Consider the following 20187-nt stretch of genomic DNA (forward strand, 5'->3'; position numbering starts at 1 on the left):
TATGCCATTTTCCCTTTAGCACAGGCGCACTGGGCTCTTCTCTTCGGCCTGAAGAACTCCAAATGTTGTGCTGTGCATGCACAGCCTGCTCCTGATCAGTGCATGCACGGAAACTCCTGGTGCCTGTTGAGACTCAGTTTCCGACCTCCGCCTGACCACAAGGTCAGTTGGAATTCTTAACACCTTACCCCTTTAGAGAAAGAAAGCTTCCCCATAGTGAAGGCTTCTTTACAAGAAGTGCTTAACATCATAAACTTCTAACAAATAGCTTATTACACACTATACAAATAACCTTTTCACTTTCCCCACCAGGGGAGGTGATGGCATAGTGGTATTGTCACTGGACTAGTAATCCACAGACCCAGAGTAATGCTCCTGGGACCTGGGTTCGGGTCCCCAGAGCATTATTTCTATATGAATTTGAATAAAATCTGGAATTAAAAGTCTAATGGTGACCACGAAACCGTTGTCGATTGTTGTAAAAACCCATCTGGTTCATTAATGCCCTTTAGGAAAGGAAATCTGCTGTCCTTACCTGGTCTGGTATACATGTGACTCCAGGCCCACAGCAATGTGATTGACTCTTAAATGCCCTCTGAAATGGCCTAGCAAGCCACTCAGTTGTATCAAACTGCTACAAAGCCTCAAAAACGGAATGAAACCAGGCGGACCACTCAGCATTGACCTAGGCACCGGAAACGGCAATGGTGAACTCAGCCCAGTCAACCCTGCAAAGTCCTCCTTACTAACATCTGGGGGCTAATGCCAAAATTGGGAGGGCTGTCTCACAGATTAGTTAAGCAACAGCCTGACATAGTTATCCTCATGGAATCATACCTTACACATAATGTCCCAGACACCACCATCCCCATCCTACCATCCCCATCCCTGGGCGGTGGTGTTAGACCCAGCAGAGGTGGCTGCACAGTGCTATATAGTATAAAGTCTCATGGCATCAGGTCAAACATGACCAAGGAAACCTGCTGATTACCACATACTGCCCTCCCTCAGTGGATGAATCAGTGCTACTCCAAGTTGAACATCACTTAGAGGAAGTACTGAAGGTGGCACCACAAAAGTGCCAGGCAATGACCAACTCCAACAAGAGAGAATCTAACCATTGCCCCTCGGTGTTCAATGGCATTACCATCACTGATTGAAACCCCCACTATCAACAGCCTAGAGGTTACCATTGACAAAGAACTGAACTGGACTAGCCAGAGGCTAGGAATCCTGCGACGAGTAACTCACCTCTTGACTCCCCAAAGCCTGTCTACCATCTACAATGCACAAGTCAGGAGTGTGATGGGATACTCTCCACTTGTCTGGATGTTGCAGCTCCCACAACACTCAACAAGCTTGACACAGTCCAGGACAAAGCAGCCCACTTGATTGGCATCCTATCCACAAACATTCACTCCCTCCACCACTGATTCACACTAGAAGCCGTGTGTACCATCTACAAGATGCACTGCAGGAATTCACCTTAGACAGCACCTTCCAAACCCACGATCACTACCATCTAGAAGGACAAGGGCAGCAAATAGATGGGAATACCACCACCTGGAAGTTCCTCTTCAAGTCACTCAACAGCCTGTCTTGGAAATATATCGCCATTCCTTCACTGTCGCCGGGTCAAAATCCTGGAACTCCCTTCCTAACAGCACTGTGGGTGTATGTACACCACAGGGACTGCAGCGGTTCAAGAAGGCAGCTCACCACCACCTTCTCAAGGGCAGCTAGGTATGGGCAATAAATGCTGGCCCAGCCAACGAAGCCCACATCCCTTGAATGAATAAAAAAAAAATGCAGGTCAATGAACACATGGGGTAATAGGGGAACAGGATTTGGTACCAGTAAGGACAGGGGCAGCAGAGTTTTGGATAACCTCAACTTTATAGCGATTAGAATGTTGGAGTGTTGGCAAAGAGTAGATTGTATTAGTTAATGCACATTCACCTTGACATTTACCCTGAAATTTGGAGACTGATTACTGATATGGATATAAAATTAAGAAACATTTAAAAAAAACACAAATTATTTAAAAAACCTTTTTATTAAACTGATCAAACCCATCATTTTGTTATTCACAGTTGCAGTGATCGGTTTATTGAATTAGGTGCTGCTGCTGTTGCCGTTCAATGTTCTTTCTGCCCGACATGCTTTGCGTTGCCCACCGCTTGATAAATCTCAAAACGGCTTTGTCACATCAGGACTGGAGAGCAAAAATTATACAGTTTTTATTCAAACAATTACTGAGTCTCATACTCTGAAGACAAAGCATTATCGGCTGCATTACCTGGCCAACTAACAAAACTCTACAGACAAGGTGGCAGCTTCTTTCACTTCAACCTGGCACTGAAGCCAGCGGCATGTCATATTTCAGGGAATGGATCAGGGAGCTTAGGGTTTCTGCTGCCGACCTTTCTGTAACTGGCAAATCTAGAACATGGAACGACAGATAGAGAGGGAGAGGGATGCAGAGGCACCAGGCAGTGATCGAGCTTTCCTCTGGCCAGTGTGTGGAATAGACTCCAGAACAAAACAGTCAATTTAGCAGCTGGATAAATATATGGCCAGGAATAGGCTAAAGTCAGGGGCTGGTGGAATGGTGTGAGGAACACAACTGCTCCAGCTCCCGCCAGTATCGGGAATGTCGCTTCAAAGACGAGGACGAATAAGGAAGATCTGTAGAAGATTCTTGTGAGCTTGCATCCATTTACACTGCATTGGAAAATCTCAAATGGACCCTGCTTCACTGGATTAAATGGAGGATGTTGAGTTCATGACTAAAGAGATCATACATGTTTTGTGCAAGACTTATTGTTCCTTCTTTCTGATAGCCTTCTGGATAATACAATTGCCCGGGAATTTAAATCAGATGGAGGGGCGAAGCCTTAAATGGATGGAACCCTGTGCAAGATAGGATGGATTCAGATTGTTCGCAGTTACAAATTCTAATCAAATGGGAATGAGAAAGTTATCCAGCTCAGCAAACTGGGTCGACTATGTTGGAATTTTCACAGGGAATGTGTAATACATGTCTTTCAAAGGGACCCTGCAGTTCCTGAATGTCTCCATGTCCAGGAGGCCCTGGGAGTTACAGTTCACTTCGGCTGTGCGTGGAAAAGATCTGGTTGTATTTCTTCTGTTTCTTCGGTTTATACAGCAGTAGCTTGGAATATCTCACCAGCAGCTGCTTCCAGTAGCAGGAAATATCATCCATCTTCAGGTGATCCAGGATAAACTGGCGGCCCCTGTGAAGGTAAATATAACCATCGGGAACTGAGTGACTGGAGTACCGATCTTTAAAAAGGCTAGAAACCTGAACGGGAAAACTATTAGATCCAGTATCTCAGCACTAATAACAGCTTAAATATTGGAAACTATACAAAAGTGATAGACCAGAGTACAACTTGCTAGTCATGGTTCAGTGGGTAACACTTTCCCCTGGGGGCCAGAAGGTCGTGGGTTCGACTCCCAGTGCAGAGACTTGAGCACAAAATTCAGTGTAGTGCTGAGGGAATGCTGTACTGTCAGAGATGTTTCAGATGAGACGTTAAGCCAAGTCCCTGTTTGCCCTAAAAGATCCTACGGCACTGTTTCAAAGATCAGGGGGCTTCCAGTTTCCTTATCAATATTTATCCAATAATCAACATCACTAAGATGATATGGTCATCATCACATTGCTGCTTGTGGGAGCTTGCTATGCAAAAATTGGCTGCTGCATTTCCAACATTTCAATGGTGACCCCACAATTCAAAGGTACCTCATTAGCTGTAGAGCACTTTGGGGCATCCTAAGATTGTGAAAGGCGCTATATAAATGCAAACATTTTTCTTTAATATAAAGTGTCCATGTATCCTGAATGACAATCTCATTCAGGTAAGCAGTGTGATACAGGAAAGAATGTCACAGTGCTATTGAGGTTATTCTCCTGAGATTGAGGGTGGGGAAGAGAGGGTGACAAGGAATGCCATTGGACAACAACACCGCAGTGAGCTCTCATGGCCTGAACTTAACAAGGAACAAATATGGAAAAATATATAAGCCAATCATAAAGAACATTGAGTAAAACTATAGTAACAGGCAAAAGGTTTGAGGGAGTATGGGGTTAGAATGAGTGTTGGGTTCCATTAGTGATTTTTTTTGGTTTTATTCAAACTGCAGCAACAGGATTTAAACTCACCTCTCTGCGATCTCTCTGGCAAGTTGGTCATTATCCTTAACAAATTGTAACAATTCCCTAAAGCAACAGAGAAACAAGTAAGATAAGCTCATGTGTACAGATTAGGAACAGAAGGGAACTTTTCTGATCACTGAGTCAAAGGTGGAGGATGCATCATTCATTAAGAAGGACCAGCAACTGATGACATTGAAATATTTCTCTCTGCTCAGTCAAACAAATCTTAGCAGTCCTGTACCTGCATGGTTACTGCCTCTGTCCACACTGTGGCTGCACAATTACTCTCCCTGTACACACTGTAGCTGCATGATTACTCCCCCTGTATACACTGTAGCTGCACAATTATTCCTCCTGTACACACTGTAGCTGCATGATTACTCTCCCTGTACACACTGTAGCTGCATGATTACTCCCCCTGTATACACTGTAGCTGCACAATTATTCCTCCTGTACACACTGAAGCTGCATGATTACTCTCCCTGTACACACTGTAGCTGCATGATTACTCTCCCTGTACACACTGTAGCTGCACAATTACTCCTCCTGTACACACTGTAGCTGCATGATTACTCCCCCTGTACACACTGTAGCTGCATGATTACTCTCCCTGTACACACTGTAGCTGCACAATTACTCTCCCTGTACACACTGTAGCTGCACAATTACTCTCCCTGTACACACTGTAGCTGCACAATTACTCTCCCTGTACACACTGTAGCTGCACAATTACTCTCCCTGTACACACTGTAGCTGCACAATTACTCCCCCTGTACACACTGTAGCTGCACAATTACTCTCCCTGTACACACTGTAGCTGCACAATTACTCTCCCTGTACACACTGTAGCTGCACAATTACTCCCCCTGTACACACTGTAGCTGCATAATTACTCCCCCTGTACACACTGTAGCTGCATGATTACTCCCCCCTGTAAACACTGTAGCTGCACAATTACTCCCCCCTGTAAACACTGTAGCTGCATGATTACTCCCCCTGTACACACTGTAGCTGCACGATTACTCCCCCTGTACACACTGTAGCTGCACGATTACTTCTCCTGTACACACTGTAGCTGCATGATTACTCTCCCTGTACACACTGTAGCTGCATGATTACTCCCCCTGTATACACTGTAGCTGCACAATTACTCTCCCTGTACACACTGTAGCTGCATGATTACTCCCCCTGTACACACTGTAGCTGCATGATTACTCCCCCTGTACACACTGTAGCTGCACGATTACTCCTCCTGTACACACTGTAGCTGCATGGTTACTCTCCCTGTACACACTGTAGCTGCATGATTACTCCCCCTGTACACACTGTAGCTGCATGATTACTCCCCCTGTATACACTGTAGCTGCACAATTACTCTCCCTGTACACACTGTAGCTGCACGATTACGCCCCCTGTATACACTGTAGCTGCACGATTACTCCCCCTGTACACACTGTAGCTGCATGATTACTCCTCCTGTACACACTGTAGCTGCATGATTACTCTCCCTGTACACACTGTAGCTGCATGATTACTCTCCCTGTACACACTGTAGCTGCACAATTACTCCTCCTGTACACACTGTAGCTGCATGATTACTCTCCCTGTACACACTGTAGCTGCATGATTACTCTCCCTGTACACACTGTAGCTGCATGATTACTCTCCCTGTACACACTGTAGCTGCATGATTACTCTCCCTGTACACACTGTAGCTGCACAATTACTCCTTCTGTACACACTGTAGCTGCATGATTACTCTCCCTGTACACACTGTAGCTACACAATTACTCCTCCTGTACACACTGTAGCTGCATGATTACTCTCCCTGTACACACTGTAGCTGCACTATTACTCCTTCTGTACACACTGTAGCTGCATTATTACTCCCCCTGTACACACTGTAGCTGCACAATTACTCCTTCTGTACACACTGTAGCTGCATGATTACTCTCCCTGTACACACTGTAGCTGCACAATTACTCCCCCTGTACACACTGTAGCTGCACAATTACTCCTCCTGTACACACTGTAGCTGCATGATTACTCTCCCTGTACACACTGTAGCTGCACAATTACTCCCCCTGTACACACTGTAGCTGCATGATTACTCTCCCTGTACACACTGTAGCTGCACAATTACTCCTTCTGTACACACTGTAGCTGCATGATTACTCTCCCTGTACACACTGTAGCTGCACAATTACTCCCCCCTGTAAACACTGTAGCTGCATGATTACTCCCCCCTGTAAACACTGTAGCTGCACAATTACTCCCCCCTGTAAACACTGTAGCTGCATGATTACTCCCCCTGTACACACTGTAGCTGCACGATTACTCCCCCTGTACACACTGTAGCTGCACGATTACTTCTCCTGTACACACTGTAGCTGCATGATTACTCTCCCTGTACACACTGTAGCTGCATGATTACTCCCCCTGTATACACTGTAGCTGCACAATTACTCTCCCTGTACACACTGTAGCTGCATGATTACTCCCCCTGTACACACTGTAGCTGCATGATTACTCCCCCTGTACACACTGTAGCTGCATGATTACTCCCCCTGTACACACTGTAGCTGCATGATTACTCCCCCTGTACACTGTAGCTGCATGATTACTCCCCCTGTACACACTGTAGCTGCATGATTACTCCTCCTGTACACACTGTAGCTGCATGATTACTCTCCCTGTACACACTGTAGCTGCATGATTACTCCCCCTGTATACACTGTAGCTGCATGATTACTCCTCCTGTACACACTGTAGCTGCATGATTACTCTCCCTGTACACACTGTAGCTGCATGATTACTCCCCCTGTATACACTGTAGCTGCACAATTACTCTCCCTGTACACACTGTAGCTGTACGATTACTCCCCCAGTACACACTGTAGCTGCACGATTACGCCCCCTGTATACACTGTAGCTGCATGATTACTCCCCCTGTACACACTGTAGCTGCATGATTACTCTCCCTGTACACACTGTAGCTGCATGATTACTCTCCCTGTACACACTGTAGCTGCATGATTACTCCCCCTGTACACACTGTAGCTGCATGATTACTCTCCCTGTACACACTGTAGCTGCATGATTACTCTCCCTGTACACACTGTAGCTGCACAATTACTCCTCCTGTACACACTGTAGCTGCATGATTACTCCCCCTGTACACACTGTAGCTGCACAATTACTCTCCCTGTACACACTGTAGCTGCACAATTACTCTCCCTGTACACACTGTAGCTGCACAATTACTCTCCCTGTACACACTGTAGCTGCACAATTACTCTCCCTGTACACACTGTAGCTGCACAATTACTCCCCCTGTACACACTGTAGCTGCACAATTACTCCCCCTGTACACACTGTAGCTGCACAATTACTCCCCCCTGTACATATTGTAGCTGCACAATTACTCCCCCCTGTAAACACTGTAGCTGCACAATTACTCCCCCCTGTAAACACTGTAGCTGCATGATTACTCCCCCTGTACACACTGTAGCTGCATGATTACTCCCCCTGTACACACTGTAGCTGCACGATTACTCCCCCTGTACACACTGTAGCTGCACGATTACTTCTCCTGTACACACTGTAGCTGCATGATTACTCTCCCTGTACACACTGTAGCTGCATGATTACTCCCCCTGTATACACTGTAGCTGCACAATTACTCTCCCTGTACACACTGTAGCTGCATGATTACTCCCCCTGTACACACTGTAGCTGCATGATTACTCCTCCTGTACACACTGTAGCTGCACGATTACTCCCCCTGTACACACTGTAGCTGCATGATTACTCTCCCTGTACACACTGTAGCTGCACAATTACTCTCCCTGTACACACTGTAGCTGCACAATTACTCCTTCTGTACACACTGTAGCTGCATGATTACTCTCCCTGTACACACTGTAGCTGCACAATTACTCCTCCTGTACACACTGTAGCTGCATGATTACTCTCCCTGTACACACTGTAGCTGCACAATTACTCTCCCTGTACACACTGTAGCTGCACAATTACTCCTTCTGTACACACTGTAGCTGCACAATTACTCCTCCTGTACACACTGTAGCTGCATGATTACTCCCCCTGTACACACTGTAGCTGCACGATTACTCCCCCTGTACACACTGTAGCTGCACAATTACTCCTCCTGTACACACTGTAGCTGCACTATTACTCTCCCTGTACACACTGTAGCTGCATGATTACTCCCCCTGTATACACTGTAGCTGCATGATTACTCCCCCTGTACACACTGTAGCTGCATGATTACTCCCCCTGTACACACTGTAGCTGCATGATTACTCTCCCTGTACACACTGTAGCTGCATGATTACTCCCCCTGTACACACTGTAGCTGCATGATTACTGCATGATTACTCCCACTGTGCACATGCTAGAATTGTTTTATGGATTTTGCTAAAACTGCCCTATTAAAACACTCAAGGGGACAGATTGGTGGGAAAGAGGAATTACTCTGCAGATACATTCCTTTTCCTTCCACAGAAGGGGGAATCAGTGTTGTTTAATTGCCCTCTTTAAAAATCCAACATGACTCCTAGCCAAACTGTGTAGTCTGCAGGAGACGGGCCAATGATCTGCCACTTAAGTTGTTGTCCAACGGAGAGTCTTACCGTACATTGGAGAGGTCCTGATTGACAGGGATGTAATGTACCCACGGTTTCAGCTGTGGGTAAAAGAATTCCAGCCATTCATTCCCAACATGGAAAACCAGCGAGCCACACAGAAAGAGGTGCTTAAATCGGAAACTGGCTGCAACACCTCGGAAATTAAATAAATACCTGGGGGAAGGAATAGACTGCTTGTTATTCTCATTAACTGAAAACGGTAAATTTAATAGGTGCGCGTAGATTGATTGAAGGTCACAGGCTGGTAGTTCTCTATGATCTTCTCAGCCTGATCACTCAGGTTTCCCTCATTAGCAAAGGCCATTTCTGAGATGTTGGACTGGAGGTACGTGGGGTGAGATTTGAAATCCAGAACTAAGCGTTCTGTAGAAGCAGCAGCCCCACCCCTGCACCCCCTCCCCACCACCCACCCAGGCCAAGTTGGCTGGAGCTCAGTGCCTAAGGGAGGCTGCCACCTGTCGGATGATCTTGACCAGCAGAAGGGAAGGGTTCCTTTCCCAGGGACCGTGATCACAAGTAAAATCTGGCAAGCTCCCGGGTACAAGAATCCCAGCCAGTCTCTTTGAGAAAGCATAGGAAATCGGAGCAGGAGTAGGCCATATGGTCCCTTGAGCCTGCTCCGCTAGTTAATACGATCATGGCTGATCTTTTGCCTCAACTCCAACTTCCCACCATATCCCCAAATCCTTTGACTTCCTTAGAATCTAAAAATCTATCGATCTCAGTCTTGAATACACTCAACAACTGAGCATCCACAGCTCTCTTGGGTAGAGAATTCCAAAGATTCACAAACCCCTGAGTGAAGAAATTTCCCTTCATCGCAGTCCTAAATAACTGAGCCCTTATCCTGAAACTATGACCCTTAGTCTTACATTCGCCAACCAAGGGAAAACAACCTCTTTGCACCTATCCTGTCAAGCCCTCTAAGAATGAAATCACCTCTCATTCTTCTAAACGACAGAGAATACAGGCACATTCTATTCAGAAGACAATATAGAGCAAATTAACTTCAACATAGATTAGAGTGAGGCGCCACCTTTTTAGGAAGAATAGGAGCTACAGGCAGCTTGGATAATAAGTCTAAGTGAGGATAGAGCAGCAAAGGGGTCTAGGAGTACAGGTACACAGATCCATTAAAGTAGCAACACAGTTTAGTAAGGTCATAAGAATAGCAAACAAAACACCCAGGTTCCTTTCCAGAGGGATGGAATTGAAAAGCAGTGTATTATGTTAAACTTGTAGAGAGCCTTGGTTAGACCATAATTGACTGTTGTGCTCAGTTCTGCTCTCCATATTACAAAAAGAATATAAAGATGTTGGAAAAGGTGCAAACAAGATTCACAAGGATGATACCGGAACTGAGAGGTTATAGCCATCAGAAAAGGGCTGAACAGACTGGACTCTCGTCTCTTGAAAAGAGAAGGCTGAGGGTGATGCAATTGGACATTTTGGCCTAAGGCAAATACCAACTGGACCATAAGCTTCTGACAGTCTGATATCTTGTTCCTCCCCGAAATAAAGCTATAAAAAGCACTCTTAAAAGAAACTTCAATTTTGTAACCGGAAGGGACGAGTGGCTCGGTCAGTCATACAGGAGACTACAATCAACGTGAAGTTGATCGCTAGTGGGTAATTGAATGTATTTTGGGAATATTTAATTGTCACAGTAGGATAGAAGTAGATGAGTAACGGATGAACCTAATAAAATTTGATAACTGACCCAGTGCTTTGAGTGTATTCCATTGCTCTTGTAATTCATCTGTCTGAGCCAGAATATCTACAGTCACCAATCAATTCAATAAGAATTTCAGGCCTTTAACATGGGGAAGCATGAAATGATCTTAATCAGAAAAACTTTTAATGTCAAACCAGTGGAGGAGCTATTAGGAGAGGTGAAGCTTGTTTAAAGAGGCAGGTTTTACGAGCATCTTAAAGGAGAAGTGTTAATGCTCATGGACAGAATTCCACACCTCACGCATGTTAAAGCACTGTAATCGATAGTCAAATCATGCATAAGGACGGGTATCATGCAGGGATTTGAACACAAGGATGAAAATTTTAAAATTGAGACATTTAGGCTTCAAAAACAAATGTAGGCCAACGTGAACAGGGGCTGATGGGTGAACAGGCTTCACACACAGAATGAAGCATAAAACAAACATCTGCTATGGAATTTATAGCAGAGCGCGTCATGCCAATCACTACCAATCTTGACCATAACATGCCGTGATCCTGACACACTCCTTGGGCAGTGTTAATTACACAAGTAGAACCCTTTCTTTCCTTTTAGGGGTTTATCTTTAAGTGTCTCTCTCCTTCCCCCACCTACAATCTGAGCTCAATTTCACAGCAAGTGGGCTGTTGAATTAAAGACAAGGATTTCCAGAAATACACAACACAGCCCGTACCACCTGAAAGAAAGATGATGGGCTAATGATTCACACTCATTGGGGTTTGATGAAGTGACTCACGTCCAATGTTAACCTGTCTTTTCTTCTTCAGATGTGGGCTGGCTGGCTGGCTGTGTACTCCTTGGTCCTATTATTAGCCCAATGCTAAGGGAGAGGGTGTGGGGGCAGGAAGGCATAGGATGCACTAGTGAGAAGGTTTTCAACAACGTACTTGTACTTGCAATGGTCCACCAATGAAATTTCTTTAGCAGGGGGTTTTCCTAGCGTATCCTGCAAATAAATCAAATTAATATATCAACTTGTATTTATTTAGTACCTTTAACATAGTAAAACATCGCTTTATCAGACAGTTTGACACTGAGCCACACAACAAGGTATTAGGACAAATTACCAAATGCTTGGTCAAAGAGGTAGGTTTTATGAGCACCTTCAAGGAAGAGAGAAGTGGAGAGGTTTAGGGAGGGAATTCCAGAGCTTGGGATTTAAGCGGATGAAGGCAGGGCTGCTAGTGGTGGGGAGATGAAAATGGGGGACATGCAAGAGGCACTGGAATTAACACAAGAACATAAGAAATAGGTGCAGAAGTAGACAATACAGCCTTTCGAGCCGATTCCACCATTCAATACGTTCATAGCTGATCATCAACCTCAACTCCACTATCCTGCTCACTCCCCTATCCTGCTCACTCCACTATCCTGCTCACTCCCCATCTCCCTTGATTCCGAAAGAACAAAAATTTATTGATCTCAGTCTTGAATAAACTCAATGACAGAGCATCCACAACTCTCTGTAGTAGAGAATTACAAAGATTCAGTGAAGAAATTTCTCAGTCCTAAATGCTAGACCCGTGAACATGTGGCTTTTTAAAAATTCATTTACGGGGTGTCGGTGTCGTTGGCTGGGCCAGCATTTATTTCCCATCCCTAACTGCCCTCCAGAAGGTGGTGGTGAGCTGCCTTCTTGAACCGCTGCAGTCCCCGTGGTGTAGGTACACCCACAGTGCTGTTAGGGAGGGAGTTCCAGGATTTGGACACAGCGACAGAGAAAGAACGGTGATATATTTCCAAGTCAGGATGATGAGTGACATGGAGGGGAACTTCCAGGTGGTTGTGTTCCCATGCATCTGCTGCTCTTGTCCTTCTAGATGATAGCAGTCATGGGTTTAGAAGGTGCTGCCTAAGGAGCCTTGGTGAGTTTCTGCAGTGCATTTTGTAGATGGTACACACTGCTGCCACTGTTGTGTCGGTGGTGGAGGGAGTGAATGTTTGTGGATGTGGTGCCAATCAAGCGGGCTGCTTTATCCTGGATAGTGTCAAGCTTCTCGATATGATGGAAGGAAGGTCATTGATGAAACAGCTGAAGATGGTTGGGCCTAGGACACTACCCTGAGGAACTCCTGCAGTGATGTCCTGGAGCTGAGATGATTGATCTCCAACAACCACAACCATCTTCCTTTGTGCTAGGTGTGACTGTCCGTGTTCTAGGTTCCCAAACCAGGGGAAACAACCTCTCAGTGTTTACTCTGTCAAGCCACTTCAGAATCTTGTAGGTTTCAAGGAGATCACCTCTCATTATTTTAAACTCCAAAGTGAATAGGTCCACTTTACTCAGCTTTTCATCTTAGGACAACCCTCTTATCCAGGAAGCAATACAGTGAACCTTTGCTGTGCTACTTCCAAGGCAAATATTTCCCTCCTTAGATAGGGAGACTAGAACGGCGCACAGTGCTGCAGGTTTGCTTGCTGTACCTACATACTAACTTTCTGTGTTCTTTGTACAAGTACACCCAAGGCTCTCTGAACATCAACATTTAAAAAACTCATGCCTTTTAAAAATATTGGGCCATAACTTCCTAGCTCCCCAGTGTCCGATTTGGGGCTACCCCAAAGATGTGCTGAGGAATCCCTCTCAGAGGTTTCCAGGTAAGGGTTTGCACGACAATTGCCCAGAATTGCTACTATCCTCCAGATAATTGCGCTGAGATCCATCTGAAAATGCACTTAAATCACAAACTTCGGATGGTTCCACCAGCATTACACCAATAGCTACTCAGAAAAAGTTGGAAGAATTAAAACCTCTTCTAACTTCTGGGTAACTATTGGAAACACCCAGACCTACCACCATGGGACTCCTTCAACACCTCCGGCCCTCCCACCTCTGACCCCACCAACCCCCTGGACCTCCGACCGCCCCAGCCCCCTATAGTACAACAATGACTATACTTCAGAAGTACTACATGGCCCCCGCTGAACTTTTATTTCAATTAACTCACAGAATGTGGGTGTCACTGGCAAGGCCTGCATTTATTGTCCAATCCTAAATTGAATAACCTGCTAGGTCATTTCAGGCAGCAGTTAAGAGGCAGGTTTTCTGTGGGTATAGATGGCAGGTTTCCTTCTGTAAAGGGCATTAGTGAACAAATGAGTTTTTACAATAATCTGATAGTTATGTGGTCATCATTACTGATACTAGCTTTTTAATTCCATACTTATTGAATTAACTGAATTTAAATTCTTCAATTGCAACAGTGGGATTTGAACTCACGTCTCTAGATTATCAATCCTGCCCTCTGGATTACTAGTCTAGTAAAATAACCAATACTGTATTTGCTATCCCACACTATCTGCCCTTGTGGCCTCATTGCAAAAACAACTATTGCATTTCCACAGCACCTCTAATGTTGTAAAAAACCCACAGGTCTGTAATCAGACAAAAAATTTTGACAGATAGCCAAAGGATGAAACATGAGGGCAGGTGAACAAAAGCTTGGTTAAAGAGGTTGGTTTTAAGGAGGAGAAAAAGGTGGAGAGGCTGAGAGTTTAAGATGAGGGTTTCCAAGCGGACGGTCTAGACGGCTGATGGCAAGGCCGCCAATGGCTTGGTGAAGGAAATCGGGAATGAGAAAGATGCACATTAAGTAAGGTTCCTCAGGTAAAACCAGTTTATTCTAATTAGAAGCATTTTTATACAGCGACTCCATACACCATCAACTGGGTTGAGACTGCCCAATCACATTTCACATGGGAGTTCAATTCAGCAACTAACTCCAGGATTTTACCTTTTCCGACTTCCAGGCTTGATTTTTAGTGTATTCTGCATCTACCAACGAAGGTTCTTCCCGAGAAAGCAGAATAAGAGGATCTCGTTCAGAGCTTGTTCTGAAAGTGAAACAAGATTTTTTTTTTTTTTGTAAAAATATACTTTATTCATAAAATATCTTCAATCACATTCCAAACCATTTCAAAAACAACATTACAAGGGTACAATCCAGGTTAAACTTTTACAAAATGTATCACCAGGTGCATCAGTACAAACAGTATTACAATCATTTACAGCCTTTCATTTTGATCTGTACAGCCCGAGGGGCTCTAAACAGTTCCCAGTCTCTCGGTGCGCTGTGGTAGAAAGGTCTTAGACAGCGACCCTTCCCCATTGCGCCTTTGCGGCAGCTGCCCCAAGCTTTAGTGCGTCCCTCAGCACGTAGTCCTGGACTTTGGATTGTGCCAGTCCGCAACAATCGGTCGGGGACAACTCTTTGTGCTGGAAGACCAACAAGTTTCGGGCAGACCAAAGCGCGTCTTTCACCGAGTTGATGATCCTCCAGCTGCAGTTGATGTTTGTCTCGGTGTGTGTCCCTGGGAACAGCCCGTAGAGCACAGAGTCCTGTGTCACAGAACTGCTCGGGATGAACCTCGACAGCAACCACTGCATCTCTCTCCAGACTTTCTTTGCAAAGGCACAATCCACAAGGAGGTGAACAACGGTCTCTTCCCCACCACAGCCACCTCGAGGGCAACGTGCAGAGGGGGTGAGCCTCCTGGCGTGTAGGAAGGATCTGACGGGGAGGGCCTTTCTCACCACCAGCTAAGCTACGTCTTGGTGCTTGTTGGAAAGTTCTGGCGATGAGGCAGTCTGCCAAATGACTTTGACAGTCTGCTCGGGGAACCATCCCACAGGGTCCACCCTCTCCTTTGAAAGTGAAACAAGATAATTTCATTCCATCAGTACAGCTTAATATACACGCATACATCAGAGAGAGTGAATGAGAGACAGAGAGTAAGAGATTACACATTACATTATGTGTGAGCATGTGTGTGTGACAATGATAGGATGCTGTAAGTTGTTTTATTCATTCATAAGATGGAGGGTATTGTGAAATAAAGCTTTAGTCAGCTAAATTGTCTAATGGGTTAAATGGTCTAAAAGTGATTATATTGCACTAAGGAATGTGGTAAACTAATCAAGCAGTGTAAAACTAATTATGCAGAGTATCTTTGAAAGGTTTGTGGTTACAACTGCATCCTGTTATGTGCCAAACGAAACAATGGTGCCCTGATTAAATCTGCTGATATGGTAATTTATGTAATCTTTATCTAACATAGTTGTAGTTAAACTGTCAAAACAAAAACAAAAATACCTGGAAAAACTCAGCAGGTCTGGCAGCATCTGCGGAGAGGAACACAGTTAACGTTTCGAGTCCGAATGACTCTTCAACAGAACTAAGTAAAAATAGAAGAGAGGTGAAATATAAGCTGGTTTAAGCGGGGGGGGGTGGGACAAGTAGAGCTGGATAAAGGGCCAGTGATAGGCGGAGATAACCAAAAGATGTCACAGACAAAAGGAAAAAGAGGTGTTGAAGGTGGTGATATTATCTAAGGAATGTGCTAATAGGTGACGTTAAGGGTAGAAAGCAGGATGAGCAAGGTACAGATAGCCCTAGTGGGGGTGGGGTGGGGTGAAGGAATCGAAAAAGGCTAAAAGGTAGAGATAAAACAATGGATGGAAATACACTTAAAAATAATGGAAATAGGTGGGAAAAGAAAAATCTATATAAATTATTGGGAAAAAAAAGGGAGGGTGGAATCGGAAAGGGGGTGGGGATGGAGGAGAGAGTTCGTGATCTAAAATTGTTGAACTCAATATTCAGTCCGGAAGGCTGTAAAATGCCTAGTCGCAAGATGAGGTGCTGTTCCTCCAGTTTGCGTTGAGCTTCACTGGAACAATGCAGCAGGCCAAGGACGGACATGTGGGTATGAGAGCAGGGTGGAGTGTTGAAATGGCAAGCGACAGGGAGGTCTGGGTAATGCTTGCGGACAGACCGCAGGTGTTCTGCAAAGCGGTCACCCAGTCTGCGTTTGGTCTCTCCAATGTAGAGGAAACCGCATTTGGAGCAACGAATGCAGTAGACTAAATTGAGGGAAGTGCAAGTGAAATGCTGCTTCACTTGAAAGGAGTGTTTGGGCCCTTGGACGGTGAGGAGAGGGGAAGTAAAGGGGCAGGTGTTACACCTTCTGCGGTTGCATGGGAAGGTGCTGTGGGAGGGGGTTGAGGTGTAGGGGGTGATGGAGGAGTGGACCAGGGTGTCCCGGAGGGAACGATCCCTGCGGAATGCCGTCAGGGGGGGTGAAGGGAAGATGTGTTTAGTGGTGGCATCATGCTGGAGTTGGCAGAAATGGCGGAGGATGATTCTTTGAATGCGGAGGCTAGTGGGGTGATAAGTGAGGACAAGAGGGACCCTATCATGTTTCAGGGAGGGAGAGGAAGATGTGAGGGCGGATGCGCGGGAGATGGGCCGGACACGGTTGAGGGCCCTGTCAACCACCGTGGGTGGAAACCTCGGTTTAGGAAGAAGGAAGACATGTCAGAGGAACTGTTTTGGAAAGTGGCATCATCAGAACAGATGTGACGGAGGCGAAGGAACTGAGAGAATGGGATGGAGTCCTTACAGGAAGCGGGGTGTGATGAGCTGTAGCCGAGGTAGCTGTGGGAGTCGGTAGGCTTGTAATGGATATTGGTGGACAGTCTATCACCAGAAATTGAGACAGAGAGGTCAAGGAAGGGAAGGGAAGTGTCAGAGATGGACCATGTGAAAATGATGGAGGGGTGGAGATTGGAAGCAAAATTAATAAATTTTTCCAGGTCCAGATGAGAGCATGAAGCAGCACCGAAGCAATCATCGATGTACCGGAGAAAGAGTTGTGGGAGGGGGCCGGAGTAGGACTGGAACAAGGAATGTTCCACATACCCCATAAAGAGACAGGCATAACTGGGGCCCATGCGGGTACCCATGGCCACACCTTTTATTTGGAGGAAGTGAGAGGAGTTTAAGGAGAAATTGTTCAGTGAGAGAACAAGTTCAGCCAGACGGAGGAGAGTAGTGGTGGATGGGGATTGTTCGGGCGGAGAGCCATCAGACCATCCCGGTGGGGGATGGGTTTTTGTTCTATAATTCTATGTTTATCGCCTCACCTATTTTTTCTGTTTACCTTCTCCCTTACCATCCTCTTTCAATATATTTGTAAAAACTTCTACTGCTTTGACAATTCTTGCAAGTTTTTAGTTTGCTCTCCCTTCTTGTCCCTCTTACTCTCTCTATGCTGGATCACTTTGTTACTTTTAATAGTTCTTGCAGTTCAGAGAAGAAATGTTGGAAGCACAGCAGGATTGGGTTAACTGGGCACTGGAAGGATTATTGCCTAACGAGTAAGCAAAATATAACTCATATCTTATCATTTGATTGAGGTAAATGTAGTCATTTTGTTCTGCAGAGTAGTGGTGGATGGGAATTGTTCGGGCCTCTGTTCGAGGAAGAAGTGGGAGAGCCATCAGACCATCCCGGTGGGGGATGGAGGTGTAGAGGGATTGGACGTCCATGGTGAAGAGGAGACGGTTGGGGCCAGAGAACTGGAAATTGTTGAAATGATGTAGGGTGTCAGAGGAATCACGGATGTAGGTGGGAAGGGACTGGACAAGGGGAGAGAGAATAGAGTCAAGATAGCAAGAAATGAGTTCTGTGGGGCAGGAACAGGCTGACACGATCGGTCTGCCGGGACAGTCCTGTTTGTGGATTTTGGGTAGGAGGTAGAAGCGGGCCGTCCGAGGTTGGGAGACTATCAGGGTGGAAGCTGTGGAAGGAAGACCTCCAGAGGAGATGAGGTCAGTAACAGTCCTGGAAACAATGGCTTGATGTTCAGTGGTGGGGTCATGGTCCAGGGGGAGGTAGGAAGAAGTGTCTGCGAGTTGACGCTCAGCCTCTGCGAGGTAGAGGTCAGTGCGCCAGACAGTAGTTAAACTGTCTCCTGTCTTATTGTGAAATGTACCATCTGCCTGTAATTGTATTATTGTGTTGTCCCTTTGATTGTGCTCACCATGACATAACTGTGATTTCTTGATGTATGAACCTTATATGGTATGAATTTCCTGTTATGAGGGGTATAAACGACGCTGGATTCTCCGTTCGGGGTAGTAGACTGACTAGGAACCACATGTGGTGTCCTGAGCAGCCGACTCCCCAGCATGCTTGAATAAATATAGTTTTGCTTCTACCAAGTCTTTGTTCTTGTAGTTGTGTCCCGATTCGCCAGTATCACTGTCACGGTCAGCATTTATTACCCATCCATAACTGCCCTGGACAAGATGGTGGTCAGCAACTATTCTGAATACAGCTGAGTGGCTTACTGGACCATTTCAGCAGGCAGTTAAGAGTCAACCACATTTGCTATGGGTCTGGAGTCACATTTAGGTGCTTCCCTAACAGTGATCCTCAGCCCAAATCTCACAACACTGCACTCTACCGTACAAGTATTTACTTATCCATTTTCCAGAACAGTCATTCTGTGAATCTCTCCTGCATTGATCTAACCTATTTTCATTGCAGCTTTTACATAGGAAAACTGTGGGATCAACCCTTGTGCTGCGAATGGTAAGAAGCATGCAAGGAGTTCAGGGAGAATTAGAAATCTAATTTTACAATAATTCCCAGCCACCACGCACTGCGTTGCAAGTTATAATTATAACCCTTACCTTGATCCTCTAAAGAAACCTTTAGAGACTTTCTTCTCCCAAGGCCACTTTTCAGCAGATCTAGAGGAGGGAACAAAAAAGGGCCAATTAAATTTTAAGTGATAGGTGCTAAGTGTTCATTGTGATAAGTGTTCATTGTGGACACCTAGCCCTCATGTTACAAACTCAGAGTTGCATTACTGCTCTATAGGCTGTTCTATTTGTAGCATACCCCATTTAGAAAGGAAAAAGAAGAAGAATTTGTCTTTGTGCCCATTCTCTCCACATGCACACTTTACCCTGACAAAGATACTGCCTCACCAATTCAATTTCCTGTGAGGGACAGTCACAGGTAAATCTTCAAGAAAGAAGGAAAGACTTGCTTTCCAAGGCACCTGTCATAACCTCAGGACGCTCTGTCAGTGACTACACTTCAAAAGTGTTTCATTGGTGATATAATACGTAGGCATATTCTGAGGTTGTGAAAGATGTTACAGAAATGCAAGTTCTTTCTCTCTTTGTAGTGGATAAGTGTGGTGTGGTTTGTAAGCACCAAGACTAAGGAATAAATCAAATTCCACATTTCCTATCAGTTCAATGTGTACTTTCTTTGTGATTACTGAAGCTTCTAATTATATCATAGACCGACACAAGCATGTTGAGCCATGGATCTCATTATCAGCCACAGCAGCGACATGACTCAGTGAAACCTTCCTTGGGTTGTCCAGGCACTATCCCAATCACCGGATCTGATAGGCATAAACAACCTGGTGAAAGGCAGAGCCAGGGCTGCTAGCCAAATGCTCCCACCATTCATACAGTCAGACTCTGTATAAGAGAGTTCTCTTCACACCGATTCTAGTCAGCAAATTTGACTCACACTTTTAACTCCATTCTCATTAGATCCCAGCGTCCAAGTCCTGTGGGGTAAATGGGCCAAACTGCTGGACCTCCCTCCCAGAAGGTCCATGCGGGGTACATGATGTCATAGTATTCTGATGTCTGTAAGAGAGAAATAAGTTACAGCATTGTTTTAAATGCACTGTAAAGGCCAGTTTGAAAGCTGGACATTGTTCAAAGCTTCCTTTAATGCTAAGATAAAAGCAAAATACTGCGGATGCTGGAAATCTATAACAAAAACAAA

At 45.3% G+C, this 20187-nt stretch overlaps 1 protein-coding gene across 1 annotated transcript in view; it reads right to left on the reverse strand.

Moving 5' to 3' along the window:
* Positions 1 to 2037: 2037 nt before the first annotated feature.
* poglut1 (protein O-glucosyltransferase 1) overlaps positions 2038 to 20187 on the reverse strand; it is a 30486-nt gene continuing 12336 nt past the window's right edge. The window contains exons 5-11 of the mRNA XM_078554841.1: positions 19924 to 20045; positions 19065 to 19124; positions 14320 to 14419; positions 11473 to 11531; positions 8836 to 9003; positions 4190 to 4246; positions 2038 to 3257 (exon numbers count right to left, since the gene is read on the reverse strand). Coding sequence (XP_078410967.1) covers positions 3101 to 3257; positions 4190 to 4246; positions 8836 to 9003; positions 11473 to 11531; positions 14320 to 14419; positions 19065 to 19124; positions 19924 to 20045 — 723 coding nt within the window. The 3' untranslated portion in view covers positions 2038 to 3100. The remainder of the gene's footprint in view (positions 3258 to 4189; positions 4247 to 8835; positions 9004 to 11472; positions 11532 to 14319; positions 14420 to 19064; positions 19125 to 19923; positions 20046 to 20187) is intronic.

The sequence above is a fragment of the Cetorhinus maximus genome, chromosome 13 (assembly GCF_964194155.1).
Source record: "Cetorhinus maximus chromosome 13, sCetMax3.hap1.1, whole genome shotgun sequence".
Classification (NCBI taxonomy): Eukaryota; Metazoa; Chordata; class Chondrichthyes; order Lamniformes; family Cetorhinidae; genus Cetorhinus; species Cetorhinus maximus.